The sequence below is a fragment of the Leopardus geoffroyi genome, chromosome D3, assembly GCF_018350155.1.
Source record: "Leopardus geoffroyi isolate Oge1 chromosome D3, O.geoffroyi_Oge1_pat1.0, whole genome shotgun sequence".
NCBI classification, from domain to species: domain Eukaryota; kingdom Metazoa; phylum Chordata; class Mammalia; order Carnivora; family Felidae; genus Leopardus; species Leopardus geoffroyi.
This window is the reverse complement of record NC_059339.1, coordinates 6,854,259-6,870,034: the sequence shown is the minus strand read 5'-3', so window position 1 is coordinate 6,870,034 and position 15,776 is coordinate 6,854,259. Positions and strand designations below refer to the sequence as shown.

General features: G+C 53.8%; 1 protein-coding gene across 4 annotated transcripts in view; it reads right to left on the bottom strand.

The window, feature by feature from the left end:
* ABCB9 (ATP binding cassette subfamily B member 9) overlaps positions 1-15,776 on the bottom strand; it is a 44,253-nt gene that overhangs the window by 7,049 nt on the left and 21,428 nt on the right. For 3 of the 4 annotated variants that reach the window (XM_045457873.1, XM_045457874.1, XM_045457872.1), the window contains exons 6-12: positions 14,268-14,465; positions 12,924-13,052; positions 10,204-10,392; positions 9,544-9,717; positions 7,525-7,684; positions 5,432-5,568; positions 1,464-2,753 (exon numbers count right to left, since the gene is read on the bottom strand). In XM_045457873.1, the coding sequence (XP_045313829.1) occupies positions 2,490-2,753; positions 5,432-5,568; positions 7,525-7,684; positions 9,544-9,717; positions 10,204-10,392; positions 12,924-13,052; positions 14,268-14,465 (1,251 nt within the window). In that variant the 3' untranslated portion in view covers positions 1,464-2,489. Of the gene's footprint in view, positions 1-1,463; positions 2,754-5,431; positions 5,569-7,524; positions 7,685-9,543; positions 9,718-10,203; positions 10,393-12,923; positions 13,053-14,267; positions 14,466-15,776 lie in introns of those variants that run through there. The other variant, XM_045457875.1, reaches the window with a different exon arrangement.

The window sequence follows — 15,776 nt, the reverse complement described above, 5'->3', positions numbered from 1 at the left end:
AGCAGGAGGCATCTGGGGTTCCCAGCCTGGGGATTTTGAGGGGGGAGGTGAGACAATGAGGCAAAGAGATGGGCGGCGGGGAGGGGGCAAGAGAGGAGCCTGGGCTGGAATGGGGCTGGGCTGGGGGCCCCCCATGGCAGGGGAAATCTCCTTGATGGGGAACCTCCAAGGACTTTGGAGAACAAGAATGTCCAGCAGAGAGGATGCAAACTGGTGACCCACAGGTTGAAGACTGACTCGAGATGTGTCTATTGGCCCTGGGTTTTGTAAAAATAATATGAGCCAATCTATAAAAAGCCATCAATCCTACACTAAAACTGGAATTTCCAGCTTCTCTGAAAATATCTGCAGATCTGCTGACTCAAGGCCACCTTCCTGCATGGCCTCAAGAGGCCGAGGCCAAGTCCCAGCCATTGCCGTTAAATGAGATACAAAGCCTCGGTTGCCATTTATTCTCAGGCTTGCACCATATTCTATTTTTAATGGAACAGAAAGATTTCCCTGCGCCGTGTCAAAAGTGGAAAAGCAGAAAAGAAACCAAGAGCGTTGACTGATTTTTCTAACACCTGGCTGCTTTCGCACACTTACAATACCTACCCGGTTCCTGGAGGCACTTATGTTTGAGAACCAACATTTGATCTGTAGCATTTGGTGCAATGTCAATATGCTCTCCAACCCGCGCCCTTAAATCTTTACTCTCACGGGTGTTCTGTGGTTGGGGTCAAACATACACACATACTTCTCGGGGGTGAATCCCAGCTCTACCCCTTACTAGCTGGTGGCCTTGAGCAAGTTGCTTAACCTCTCTGTATCTCAGTTCCCTTGAGCCCCTGAGGTGAAACAGGAGACTCAGCTGGTCACGGCCTGGGTCAGCTTATTTGGCAAGAGAGTGGGTACATGGCTGACACAGAGCTGATATACGCAGCGTGACCGCCCCAGTAGTTACAATATTGAAATACTTCTCTACCAGTTTGGTAAATTGCCACTGCCCCAGCCCCCTCCCGGGAGCCCCAGACTCCCTTACAATCCTGCAACTATGAATGACCCCCACGGACGTCTTCAGTCTCTTCTGACTGAGCTGTTAGGTAATACGTCTCAGCTCCGTGGGGCGGAGAGGGAGTGAGGTGCCCGGTCCCTGACGGGAAAGAACAGGTGGCATTTGCTGGGCCTTGGCTTTCCTGGGAGTCACAGAAGTCCCGCGGATTTAGAGGAGACGGGTCTCCGTTACCCTGCACAAGCCGCACGGAGACAGTCAGACAGACAGACATGAATGTTTGTGCTGGAGATCCTGGGGACATGAAGAGGACAGAAAGGAGGCTCCCAGATCCTGGGGGGAGGCCCTGTACCACCCAGAGTCTCTCCCACAACTACACCGGGCAGGGCTGGGGGGAGAGCTGAGTTTGATGGAAAAACCTAACCAGGTGATGGGGCAGAGGGCCCAGGAAGAGGTCAGAGGTCAGGGGTCAGAGGTAGTACACTTTATTGGCCGGGTTCTTCTAACATCCTGCAACGCCCCTCTCACCGCCCCCCCCCCCCCCCCCCCCCCGCAAAGCCAGAGCCTGAGCTTTGCCACTGTCCCATCCCCATCCACCAGACACGGAAGAGAATGCGTCTGCCAAACATCCAACATGCCAAAGGCCTCCGAAGAGCAGGGCGGCAGGGGCGGGTGTGGGGGAGAGGGCTGCAGGGGTGGGGGTGGGGGACAGGAGCAGGGGATGAGGCAGGGCCGAGGGGCTCGAGCTGGGTGCAGGGCTGGGGACACCCTGAGTCTCTGCCAGGCCTGGCCAGCCCCTCACTCCCCCAGTTAAGGTCAGTAGTAGTGGTTCACAGTGAGACTGGCTTCGATTTGGCAGGGCGGCAGGGACGATGGGCAGACAGGTGCCTTCCACTGCCCCTGCTGACCTTGGCCTGACTCATGAAGCTGGGAAGAGTGAGAGAGGAAGTCCCCTCCTCTGTGTCCCCCTTCTGGGACAGGGAAGCCCCTTCTCTCGAGGGGCGAAGGGGCAGAGGCCTGGTTCTCCCCTGACATCCCCCAGGCTATTAGGAAAGATCATTCACTCCTGGCTCAGAAGTTTCTAGAACATCTCAGCGACCTTGCCCATCGTTACTCCCAATGAAAAAACTGTTTTTGAAATCTAGGAGTTGACTGGGGCCCATCAAACCAAGCAGTAAAAAAAAACCTGGGAAGATCTTGGTTTAAAAAGGTAGCTCTACCTTTGCTTAGAAGCCTTGGGAGGCCAGATGGAGAGATCAGACGTGTCTCCGCTGCCCCGACTGGAGGCGGTGGCTCGTGGCAGCAGGGGAGGGCTGGTGGTGGCCCAGGCGACGGGGCAGGAATCGGGGGCAAGATGCAGGAAGCGGTGACACGTGGGACATGGCAGGTGGCCCTCCGGTGCTGTGGGCCTGGGCTCAGAGGGCAGCGGGGGGAGGGGGGGGAGCCCCCACGAGTACGTCTACCAGGCGAGGCGCCAGGGCCTCCGCCCCACCGGTCAGGCCTTGTGACCGCCGCCGCTGCCCGGCGGCTCCTTGTGGCCGGCTGAGTAGTCGGAGGCGGGCTCGAGCCCCAGCATCTGCCGCTGTACCAGCTTGGCATAGAGGCCGCCCTGGGCCAGCAGCTGCTGGTGAGTGCCCTGCTGCACCACGCGGCCCTTGTCCAGCACCACGATGAGGTGCGCACGCTCCACCGTGCTCAGCCGGTGCGCGATGATGAGCACCGTGTGCTTCTGCGGGTGGCCGTGGATGGCCTGCTGGATCTGGAGAGACATTGGGGCGGGGGAGGGGGGGGGGGGAGCGGCCGCAAGTCTACCCGGGGCCTGGCTCGGCTCCCAGGTCCGCCGCGTCCCAGTCACCCTTCACCGCTCTGAGACTCGGTTCCTCGTTTGTAAAGCCGGGGCCTGCACGCGACCCGTTTTTGGTTCACGGAGGGCACAGCTCCGTGCCCGGCACCAGGGAGGTGTTTGGGCGGCGACAGGTGAACCCTAACCCGGTCTCCTCCGGTCTTCCTGCTCCTGCTCCCTCCTCTAACCTTCGCCCTGGTTAATGGTCTCACCATCAGCCCCAAAGCTCAAGCCAACGAGACCATCGTCCTCAATTCCTCATCCTTCACTCACTGTCCAAATCCAGCTGCTGAGCGAACCCTGCAGCTGTCTCCCCAGGTTATCTCACCCTTTCCTTCCTTCCGCCACCGTCTTCTCGCTGGAATGCCTGCAACCCCCCACCCCCCGCCCCCCGGGATTTAACGTTTCCATCCGTTCCTGTTGAATTCCTGCTCCAAGCCCTTCAACAAAGAATAAAATCCAGACTCCACATTAGCATTCTGCACTTGTCAAGGTCAAGAGTGCACAACACGAAGGGGGACCCCTAATGTAAACTATGCACTTTAGTTAGCAATAACGCGTTAAAGCTGGTTCATCACTTGGAACGAATTCACTGCATCAAGATGTCAATAATAAGAGAAACTTACTATTAATAAGATGTTAGTAATAAGAATGGGGTGAAAAGGACATATACGGGAGCTCTCTGCACTTTTTTGCTCAACTTTCTTTAAACCTAAAACTTTTCTGTTAATTAAAAAAAAAAAAAAAATCCGAACTCTAGAACTAGGGCCTGAGTTGCCTGTGTCTCCTTAGGACTCTGTCCTCACCTTGTTGGACCCCCCCAGCCTGACACGCTGACCTTCGGGCTTGCCTATGAACTTGCTCCAGGCCTCTGCATATGCTGCCCTCTCTTCCTCAGATGCTCTTACCTCACAACTGCCCTCCGCTGGCTCCTTTCCTCTTGGGTCTCAGCTCAAATGGTACCCGGAGACCCTGCTTCTATCAGTGAGATGGCCACATTCCAGCAGGGCTTTGACAGCGTAAGGCCTTGTCCCTGGGATGACCCAGCCCCACCGAATGCTCAGCACTGCCAGGAGAATCGACTGTTTTGGCCAATGCCTGACAGTAGACTCCTGACCTCCCTTTCTTTGAGCGTTTAATACAAAGGGCTTATAACCGGAGTGCCTGGGTGGCTTAGTCAGTTAAGTATCTAACTTCATCTCAGGTCACGATCTCACAGTTCATGAGTTCAAGCCCCACATCGAGCTCTGTGCTGACAGCTCAGAGCCTGGAGCCTGCTTCGGATTCTGTATCTCCCTCTCTCTCTGCCCCTCCCCTGCTCGCGCTATCTCTCAAAAATAAGTAAACATAACGGGCGCCTGGGTGGCTCAGTCGGTTAAGCATCCAAATTCGGCTCAGGTCATGATCTCACAGTTCATGAATTCAAGCCCTGTATCGGGCTCTGTGCCGACAGCTCAGAGTCTGGGGCCTGCTCAGATCCTATGTCTCCCTCTCTCTCTCTGTGTCTCCTCCACTTGTGCCCTCTCTCTCCCAAAATTAAATGAACATAAAAATTTTTGAATAAATAAATAAACATCAAAAAATTTTTAAAAAGGTCTTATAATTATAAATCCTTCCTCTGTCCCTTTGAGATATATATATATATATATATATATATATATATATATATATATGAATCTCCTATAAGTCAAGAGTGTCTTTCTCAAGGACCTAAAGGCCTTTCCTCTTCAATGGAATTGCTAGGAAGGACAGGGCCTCAGTCTCCCATTCTCCGTGGGAGGACAGAATTCTGGCCGACAGTTGCCAGCCAGCAGACACGGCCGGCTAATCGCATCCACACTGCCCAGCCCTTCCTAGGCCTTCCCTGGAGCTCACCTCCTTATGCCTTCATTCTCCTTCGAAACGCCTGTCACCACTCTCACCTCTGCACAAATCAGAGTGGAGCTCAGCTCTTTCCCCTACTGTCAGTAGTTACTGAATAAAATCTGGGTTTTTTTCCAGCTTTAATGTCTGGCCGTGTTTCTCTTTGGCACTGGTGACCTCTCTCGATCTCTCTCTCTCAAATGACAGTTTCATTTTCTACGTGGCACAGGCCACAGGTTGAACTCATGCTTGTTCTTCCCCTGGAATGGAAACATGGAAACACAGCAGGGACGGGGCCTTTGTCTGTCTGTTCAGCCAGCCCTTGCAACCTCAGGGTCTGGGACGGTGCCCAGTGGCCAGGAGGAGCTCAGTGAATGCCTGTGTAATTAACGATTCAACCCACGGAGAGGCCGAGGTAGCTAGTCAGTGACAAATACCCTGTTGGACCCTCTTTACCAATGACAGTGGGCCTCAGAGAGCGGAAGACACTGGCTCAAGTGATGAGCCGAGGGCGGGGCCTCAACTCCAAACCGAATCATATGATTTCACGTCTGCCAGGAGCCAGTTGGCTGGTCCAGCCCTGGGTCTCCTCTCCCCTGGTTCCCTACCCTCAGCCTTGAACACCCCAGTCCAGGAAACTGACGGCCGGGGAGGGCTCCATAGAGTCTCCAAACCCTTCCCAGCTCCTGGCTCCATTGTCTGGCATCACCCCGCCATCCCCCGCAACTCACCAGGTACTCGCTCTCTGCATCCAGGGCGCTGGTGGCTTCGTCCAGGATGAGGACGGGTGGGTTCCGCACCAGAGCCCGAGCCATGGCCACCCGCTGCTTCTGGCCGCCCGACAGCTGGGCACCCTTCTCCCCAGTCTCTGTGTGACAAAGGGACAGGGGCGAGTGAGCAGAGGGTGAGGCCGGGGCAGCCCTGGGGAAGAGAGAAAAGTCCCCTCCTCTGTCTTTCCTGCCTTTCCCTGCTGCCATAGGAGCCGTGCTCTCCAGGAAAAGGTGTGGTTCAAAGGGCCGCCGGCCGGGACAACCACCAGCTCCAAAACACGAAAGGATGCTCTCCCCCCCGTTCGTGCAAATCGTGACTACAGTCACCGGTCGTAGGGTACCAATTTTTACTTATTCATTTGGCAAAAATCCAAATGCTTGATAGTACACTGTGCTGTGGGGAACCAGGCACTCCCCCACCTTCCTGGGGCTGCACACACCTCTGTGTCTGTCATTTTGTACCGTGCAAGCCTGTGATCACAAGGACAAATGCACGACCCCTGCATGTCTGTCAGTAGGAAACTGAACGGCTTATTTAAATAAATTATCATAAAGCCCATACACTGGTACACAATCCAACTGTTTAAAAAGGGAGCAAGGCAGGGGTGCCTGAGTGGCCCCGTCGGCTAGGCGTCCGACGTCGGCTCAGGTCATGATCTCACGGTTCGTGAGTTCGAGTCCCACGTCGGGCTCTGTGCTGACCGCTCATAGCCTGGAGCCTGCTTCGGATTCCATGTCTCCCTCTCTCTCTGCCCCCTCCCTAGCATGCTCTCTCTCTCTCAAAAAATAAATAAATAAAATAAAAATAAAATATACATCCACATTTGCATAAAGAAACTCCAAAAGTACACGTAAGAAGCTCATGAAAGAGGCTTTGTTGGGACAGGAGGAAAAAGGGGTAGAGACAGGGATAGAATAAAACTTTTCATTATGTATCATTATATGTATATATTTTTAGTTCTGAACCATGTGAATAGCCCCTTTACAAGGGTTAAAATTTTTAAGTATATTAAACACAATAAAATATATAATATAAATCAATATTGCTAAATCTGTTATATTAAAATATTAATTTATTAACATAAAATTAAGTTGTCATTAATATAATACATATATCTTTTTTTTAATTTTTTTTTTAACGCTTATTTATTTTTTGAGACAGAGAGAGACAGAGCATGAATGGGGGAGGGTCAGAGAGAGGAAGACACAGAATCTGAAACAGGTTCCAGGCTCCAAGCTGTCAGCACATGGCCCGACGCGGGGCTTGAACTCACAGACCGCGAGATCATGACCCGAGCCGGAGTCGGCCGCTTAACCGACTGAGCCACCCAGGCGCCCCATATAATACATATATTATTTTAAATAATGCTTTACTTATTTATATTCTAATTGTTTTTTTGAGAGACAGAGAGTGCAAGTGAGCGAGGGGCAGGGAGAGAGAGAATCCCAGGAGGTGCAGAGAGAGAGAGAGAGACAGAGTGGGGCTCATTTGATGCAGGGCTTGTGTTTTACCCGAAGTGGAGCTCGGGCTCACCTGAGTTCAAGTGGGACTTGAATTCATGAACCATGACATCATGGCCTGAGCCAAAGTCAGATGCTTAATGACTGAGCCACCCAGGAGCCCCTGTTTATTTTTAATTTGAGAGACAGAGAGAGAATGCATGCATGTAGGGGACAAGGGCAGAGAGAGAGAAAGGGAGAGAGAGAGAGAGAGAGAATCTTAAGCTCCATGCTGAGCATGGAGCCTGATGTGGGGCTTGATCCCTCAACCCGGGACCATGATCTGAGCTGAAATCAAGAGTTGGATGCTCAACCGACTGAGTCACGCAGGCACCCCTAAAATAATAATCTTTTAAAACTCAACAGAGGTGATGGTTGTTGCCTGTTACTGTGAATGTCCTTAAACACCACTGAAGTGCTCACTTTCAAAGGGTTAAGTGAATTTCACCTGAAATAATAAAGAGCAGCTGGCAGAGGGCAATGCTCAACTCAGAGGGTTGCATCCCTGAAGGTAGACCTTCAGGCACAGCGGAGGTGATGCTCCTGGGCTGTACCTGTGTTGTAGCCGTCCTGGAGCTCCATGATGAAGCCGTGGGCATTTGCCTTCTGTGCAGCCTCCACCACCATCTCGAAGGGCACGGTGGACAGGCCGTAGGAGATGTTGTCCGTGATAGAGCGGGCAAATAGCACTGGCTCCTGGCTCACCAGGGAGATCTGTGCAGGAGAAAGGATGGGGCATGAGAGGCCTGGAGCTCATCCATCCAGCTGTCACTGGGAACCTTGCCAGCCCCAGGCCTGCCTGACGCCAGGGGTCTTGGGTCTGAAATCTGATCAGGGCCTGTGCCTGGCTGCTAACATCAGCTGCCTCTCTTCTTCCAAAACAAGAGTCCACTTTCTGTACAAAACCTCAGCTCCCCCGACCAAAAATCTGGGGCCCACTAAGCTAGCTGCCTGGGGCTAAGCCGAGTTCCCTGACCTCCAAGACAGCTCGCTGGGAAAGAGAGTGTAGAATGTAAGTCTGTTCACGTCAGAAGACAAGAGGCCACAGCAGGCCCCCGGGCCATAAAGACCTCCCCGGTACCCCGTCCCTCCAAAGAGAATACTTTAAAGAAGCTGTTGTCCCCCGATTCCAGTTTTAGGAATGAGTATGGAGGGTATCACTGCAACATTGTAAACAGAGAAAAAAATCAATTTCTTAAATTGGGAATTGGCTACTAATCACAGTGTATCCATAAAATCAAATTTGTATATATACGTGTGTATATCTGTATATACACATATACAGATACACATACCGAGTATGATTCTGTTTTTGTTAAAAAAAAACTTATATGTGTGCCTTTATATATCAATATATTTATATAAAGATAGGAAACAGGTTAGAAAGGATATTTACTAAACCGCTAATAGCAGTCACCACCATGGGGTGGAATTTTAAAAAGTGAGGCGGAGGGGAACTCTTAGGTCTTAGTTACAAAATTCTCTGAATATATGGGAATGTGGTTAGATTGTTGAATTTTACTGTTTTGGGTTTACGAAAATCGAAAAAAAATTAATTTAAACTAAAGAGAAGGGGTTCACAAAAGAGGAAATCCAAGTAGTGAGCCATATGGAAAAGTACTTGATATGTTTAGTCATCAGTAAAATGCAAGAGACCGCGGTGAAACACCTCCACACGTGCACTCACCCACTGGCCAAAAAGCAGGACAATATTAACAGTCTAAGAATAGTATGTGTCTGAGCGTATCAGCTGTTGCAAAGCCTTGACAGCTCTGCCTAAGGGCCGCTTCCGGAACTCTGGTGGGCAGCAGCCTTGTCCTTATACACCTGAGACCACTGCTCAGCCATCTACCCCCTGGTTATAAGCAGACGGGCGGGCAAATAATCACAATTCACAATCTATGGCTTCTGCCACCATCTAGAACTTGTCTGGGAGTTCTGGAATCCCTGTGCCAACCCTCAGGCTCTCCTATAATGTATGTGGATGATGCAATGGTGCCTTCTTCATAGTTGGTGTTTCTCGTATTGTATGCAACCCGAACAACCATCCAGGGCATCCCTGCTTTTATGCCAGCACAGGCCCAGGTGTTGAGGAACCTTCTCTGAAATGATTGCCAAAAACTGTATGGTCAGGAACAGCCTCGGTTAAGTACTAGAGATGCCTTAGATTCAGCAACGAAAATGAATGAACTACAACCAGAGCCTCAACCTGGATGATTCACAGACAACTGCTGAGTGGAAGAAGCAAGATGCGATGAATGCATGCTTTAGGATTCCAGCCAGATCAAGTTCAAAAGTGGGCAAAACGCAGCTCTGCTGTTTGAGAGGCACCAAGAGATGGTAAGACTAAAGAAGGAGACGATCATAAAAGTCAGGGAGACGTGGCCTCCAGGGGGAAGAGAAGGGACACACGAGGTGCAGGAGTGCTGGAATGTTCCTTCTCTTGACCGGGGTGGCGGTCCCTGAGCTGTACGTTTACCTACAACACTCTTCTCTGCATCTCTGTTGCGGCTCATGAGGGTGAAGCCAGAAAAAGAAAGCGCACAGAGGCAAACAAAGGCCCTTCCACCTACCACTCGGTGCAGATACTTGTGGTCATAGGCGCTGACGGGCTTCCCGTCCAGCAGCACGCAGCCCCCCTCCAGAGGGTAGAAGTTCTCCAGGATGTTGACACAGGAACTCTTCCCACTGCCCGAGGGCCCCACGAGCGCGGTCACCTTTCCTGGGGACAGGCTGAAGGAGACATTCTGCAAGGACACGTAGCACAGAGCACGGTGTGGGGCCACGGGCTCTGAAGCTCCAGCCTCGGACACAGGCAGGCACCCTTCCCCACCCGCTCATGCCCCTTTGGGCTGGACACTGCCAGCCCCCGGAATGCTCTCCTTTCTAGGATCTGGCAGTAACTTTATGCTCATTTCTACTCCCTGGGTGCCTCCTCTCCCTGTTCAGGATCCAGCCCAAATGTCCTCTCCTCCGAGAAGCCCTCCTTGACTGTTAACACCATCCCTGTAGACGGCCCCTGTCACACCACCCTGATTTGTTGCCTTCCTAGCACTTACTATTTGGACTCCTCTGTCAGTGATCTGCCTTCCCTGACTACAGCCCAAATTCCAGGACAAGGACTCTGCCTTACGCAATCCCGGCTACACTGCCATGGCCTGGCTTCTAGGAGGTGCGCAAGACACGGGATGAAGGAGGGGGCGATCTGGGAGGGCCTCGAGCACCCTTCTCACCTGCAGGACTTGGGTGTGGGGCCGAGTGCGGTAGGTGAAGGTCACATTCTCAAAGTCCACCCGGCCCTCCAGGTGGTCAGGGGCCAAGTTGCCATCATGCGCCATGGTTGGCTGCCGGTCAATGAACTCGAACACCTTCTCGGCGGCCCCCACTCCCTGCATCAGGCCGCTGTAGACAGAGCCCACGGACTGTGGGCGGAGGAGACACATGTTCCTGTCCCGCTGACACCCCAATGCTGGGAGCCCTCCCCCCCGCCAGGGTGCCACAGAGATGAAGGGGGTGCGGGAGAGTGGAGACCATAGCAGCAGTTCTGGGGGATGCAGGATGCTGCTGGGGCCCCCCACTAGTCCAGCAGATAACGACAATAATGAAAAACAAGGGCAGTAACAAAAAATACCAATGCCTTTTGTCAGAACACATTGGAACCAGTGCCTTGGGGCCATTCTAGCTAACCATCCTGCACAGGGGCATTATCACCCCCCAGAGGAGGAAACGGAAGGGCAGGGAAGTTAACTGAACCAGCCAGATGTGGCAGGACAGGAATCGAACCTTCCCCTCTCGGCTGCCACAGCATTTTTTTTCAAATTTCGGTTTTAAAAACTTACTTTCTGCTATACGTTCTCCTCGCGTAAAAATATACACCGTATAAATGTGAGTAAGAATGATGACTCACTTCATCAAACACTTTGTATATGTTACGAGGTAGGTTCTATCATTATTTCCTTTTTGCTGTTGGGGAAACGGAGGCACAGAGAGTTCATGTAACTTCCTCCGCGTCACACGGCTGGGAAGTGGCAGAGGTGGGACTTGAACCCAGGCACGGCTGGTTCCTGAGTTCAGGCCCTTCTGTGCTAGGACTGGGTGTCCTGGTTGGGGAAGCGGGAGTGACCTTAGTACCAGCATCATTGTTCCATGGAAACACTGTTCGGCACTTGGTAGGCCCTCAACACAGCACAGCTGCAGGGGGGTGGGGGTGGGGGCCACCTGGGGCTCAGTCGGTGTCTGACTCTCGGTTTTGGCTCAGGTGGTGACGATCTCAGCCCCGCATCGGGCTCTGCGCTGTAGTGTGGAGCCTGCTTGGGATTGTCTCTCTCTCCATCTCCTCTCTCTCTGTCTCTCTCTCTCTCTCTCAAATAAACTTAAAAAATACAGCACAGCTGGGACCGTTATCACGAATATCAAGATATTATCATTCCTATTAAGATACAAGCGTTACATGGCCACGGTCCTCCACACCTCCTCCCACAGCCCTGGGTAGCCGCGTCCTGTATCCTTCCAGTCCTTCCTCCGGGCATTTCCAAACACACGCACATATATGATAAATAATTCTGAGATTTAAAAACTACGCCAGGGGGATCAGACCCTTCCTGTTGCTTTGGGATTCGCCTTTTCACTTCACGCTAGGTCTCGGGGTCCTTTCCATACTAATACACACAGAGGCACCCCATTTCTGTGGCTGTTGCCTAGTTTTTCTAGTGCAGGCATACTGCTTCTGGAACACAGACGGGCCCTATTGGCCCAATCCCTGACCGGTGGGCGTTGGAGGAGGCTTTAAGTTTTCACTATTAGAAGCAATGCTTTGTTCACTCAGTGTCCACACACCTTTGGCCACTGGTGTGGGTGTTTCTGCAGCCCGGGGTTCCCAGAGGCAGAATTGCTGTGTCAAATGACATACAGGTATGACTGTCGCCAATGCAAAGTGTCATCTCCTGCAGAGGCTAACACCCTCTCCCCCATGCACGCCCCCAGCTTTATCAGTGGAGGACACAAAGGCCCACCCTTGGTGCCAGGGGATTAACGCCCCTACTCCAAGCATCCTTCAGCAGTGACCAACGGGCGCTGGGACGTGAGCACCCCAGCTCCCTGTCTCAGGGTCTGCTCCTGGGGGAACCCAAATTAAGGGAATCTAAAACAACCCCTGTTTGTTCTGTGGTGCTACTCTTTTTTTTTTTTTAAGTTTATTTATTTTGAGGGGATTTGAGGGGCAGAGAGAAAGGGAGAGAGAGAATCCCAAGCAGGCTCTGCTGTTAGCACAGAGCCTGACGCGGGGCTCCAACTCATGAACCGTGAGCTCATGACCTGAGCCGAAATCAAGAGTCAGATGCCTAAGCAGCTGAGCCACCCAGGCGCCCTGTGGTGCCTACTCTTTAAAGTGGGTTAAAACAGGGGCGCCTGGGTGGCTCAGTTGATTGGGCATCCGACTTGGCTCAGGTCACGATCTCACGGTTCGGGGGTTCGAGCCCCGCGTCGGGCTCTGCGCTGACAGCTCAGAGCCTGCTTCATACTCTGTACTTCTCTCCCTGCCCCTCCCACACTTGTGCTCCTTCTCTCTCTCTCAAAAATAAATAAATAAAAAAAATCACAAAGTGGGTTAAAATAAAGTCAGACCCATCTGGCTTCGAACCTGGTCCCCCCGCAAACGCGGTGGGCAAGTCACTTAACCTCTCTGAGCCTTCGCTTCTTTTTCTGAGAACTGGGGACCCCTCACGGTGTTCTTAGGAGCCTTTCCTGAAGTGACCTTTGTCCCTGTCATTTTGCTCAACAAACACAGCTGCTGCCACTTGGTAGTATTATTGTCATGCTTGGTATTATGTTCTCCCCCCCACCTACTGAGAAATACCCCATCTGTCCGTCACCTGGAGCATTCCCTCCCCCATTCAGACCCCTCTGCCGCATCCCTCCCGCTCCCCAGGACCCCCTCCCCAAGCCGGCGCCTCACCTCCATACAGTCTCCCAGGACAAACTCGTAGATGATGAAGGAGATGAGGTTGCCGCTGGTCATCTGCCCGGAGATGACGAGGTGGCCCCCGTAGTAGAGGATACTGACCTGGACTACCAGGAGGGTGAGCTGCGGGCAGAGGGCAAGGGGGCCCGGGTCACAGGGGTCTCGGCTCAGGCCCCCCCACGCCCCCCATTCCCTCCCCCCCTCCCCCCAGCCACAGACCGAGACTCCGGCCGGGCGGGGGTGTCCTCCCACACGCTGGTGGCCGGCTGTCACACGTGCCCTCCCGCTCCCGGGCCCCGGACTTCTTCCCTGCGAAGGCCCCCAGCCGGAGGGAGCCGCAGGCCTGGCAGAGAACAAGGCCTCCTTTGTAAGGCCCTGGCCCGCACACGCAGCCCAAGCGCCTCAGCCAGGCCAAGCGGGAGCTGTGTCTTCCTCCTCGCTGCAAAGTGCGTGGCTCAGGGAGGTTCGGTCGGCTGGCTGAGGTCGCACAGCAAGCCAGACGGAGGGGGACGATGGGATGTGTCTCCTCGCCCCACCGGCTTCCCTGAAGGAGGGGCTGCGTCCGGGACGCTCTTGTCTCCCTCCACCTCCAGCGCCTGGCAGGTGGGACAGGAGCGGAACCCGAACACCCATGACAGGCCAGGGTTGCTCTCTGCCTCTCCCCGCCCCGAACCCCCAGCTGGGTTAGAGCTAGGTCAGCACCTTTGTGCAGGGGGCAAAAGGCATCCCTGTCGGCGGGCAGATGGCTGGGCGGCTTGGCTAGCTGAGCTGGATTTCTGGGCCCCTTCTCCTCTCTGGCTGGGCAGCCTGCCCTGTGCCCTGGGATCACACTCCTTCTCCCCGCTAAACTCCAAACCCTCCTCATACCTACCCCCGCTGTGCCCACCTCCCTCCCAGATGTGGCCAACGGACAGCAACGGGCTCCAAGAGCTCCCCGTCCTCCAGGGAGGGGCCGTGACTCACCCCCAGGGTAGGTCAGACACTCCAGTGGGGGGCTGTGGGGTTGTGACCTAGGACCTGCCAGACGGCAGCCTCGGTTGGGTCCCAGTGGCCTCGGGGTGACTCCCTTCCTGGGCGAGGATGTTCCCTAGCAAGCCCATGCCCAGGTGAGAGGGAATGAGGAGATGCTCTGTGAAGACATCTACTGGGAGGCTGCATTCTTTTCCAGAAAGATCTGCCCCAGGGACCAGCAGAAAGAAAGGTGGGACAGAGCGAAGCCAAGGGCAACCAGCCCGACACGGAGACGCAGGGCCCCAGGCTCGCGCCCTGACGGAGGGATCTCCCCATCTTGGTGTCCCATCCCCCACCCCCACCGACAGTCGGACCTGCCCCACATACCCCACTGCCCCAGACGTAGTACGTGTAAGCTGCCGCCTCCTTCCTGTTCAGCTTGTACACCTGCTGCAGCTTCCTCGAGTACACCTCGGCCTCCTCCTCCTCGTTGGCAAAGCTCCGCACTGTCTTCATGGCGCTAATGGTCTCCTCGGCCGTGCTGCTGGCCCTCGCCAGGGCGTTCTGGACCTCTTTGGAGAGCCTCTATGGGCAGGAGTGGGGACAAGAAGGAGGAGACCCCCAAACAGACAGTCTTACCATCCAACAGCCTCTACGCCTCTCTGGGTTTTTCCTACCCTTAGTTGGTGCCAGGCCTATGCAGGGAGTTCCAGGGACAAAAGGATAAGACCGAGATCCCCACTGTCTCCCTTCTCCTTCTAGCTCGATTTGACAGGCTCAGAGAATAGACTCCAGCTGGGTTCTTGGGATGAGGTCCTGAGGTTCCAGCTCCTGAGGGATGGGGAGCTGATTATTAAGTCATCTCCAGGACCAAATGGAGGTTATTCACCATCACAGGCTCAGTTTTTGGTAATCCTCTCAGAAAAGGAGCCTCAACACCTGATCCTGTGCTAGTGTAAGACAGGGATGCTCTGGATGGTTGTTCAGGTTGTACACTATCCAAGAAACACCAACTATGAAGGGGGTGCTGTTTATATTATCAACATACACTAAATTATGGTAGAGCCTGAGGGTTGGCACAGAGATTCCAGAACTCCTAGCTGAGTTCTAGATGGTGGCAGAAGGCTGTGAAATCCGCCTGCGTTGTATATATGACTGGGTATGGATAGCTGAGAGGTAGTCCCAAGTGTAGGACTACCCAACTACTGCCCACCAGAGTTCTGGAAGCAGTCCCTGGGCAGAGCTGTTCAGGCCCTGTAGTAGGTAAGATGCTTATATCGTCAAGCCATAGAGGAAGGCTGCTGGAGAGGCCAGGCTAGGATCGTGCAGGGGCATGTCCCACGAGGCCGTTGGAAGCATGCAGTGTGTTGTGGCATCTTGGGTGGAGCCATGCCATGCCCTGAGTCATGTCTGGCTGTGGACAGTGCACATGTAGCTTGTGGCGATGACTCAGTGGCTGCATTCAACACTGTGAGGTACAAGGAGGAGGCCTACGTTGAGCTTCCTTTAGCCCCACCCAACAGAACTTGCTGGCGGGGCCTGAGGTGTGCACGGGCAGATGGGGGGAGGCTCTGGGCTTCCTGCCCCGTCCCAGGGGCTGGCAGGAAGGCAGGAAGGGTGGGGCGGGAGCAGAGGAAGGGAAATGGCACCAGTTCCAACTCATATATTTACTTTCTCTACTCGGAGAGACCCGTGATCCGGAACCATGGGGGAGAGGGCCCTCCCGGGCAGTCGACTCTGCCAGGAGGCGACGCGATGGTTGTGGGGAGTGGATGTATTTTGGGGCTGGCCTAAGGTCACGGGCACCAAAGGTTCTAATGAGCCTGGGATGCTGAGCCAATCACGTGTCAAAGCCTGTCGCTCCGGCCTGGGTCACCGGGGAAAGCCGCTCGCGCC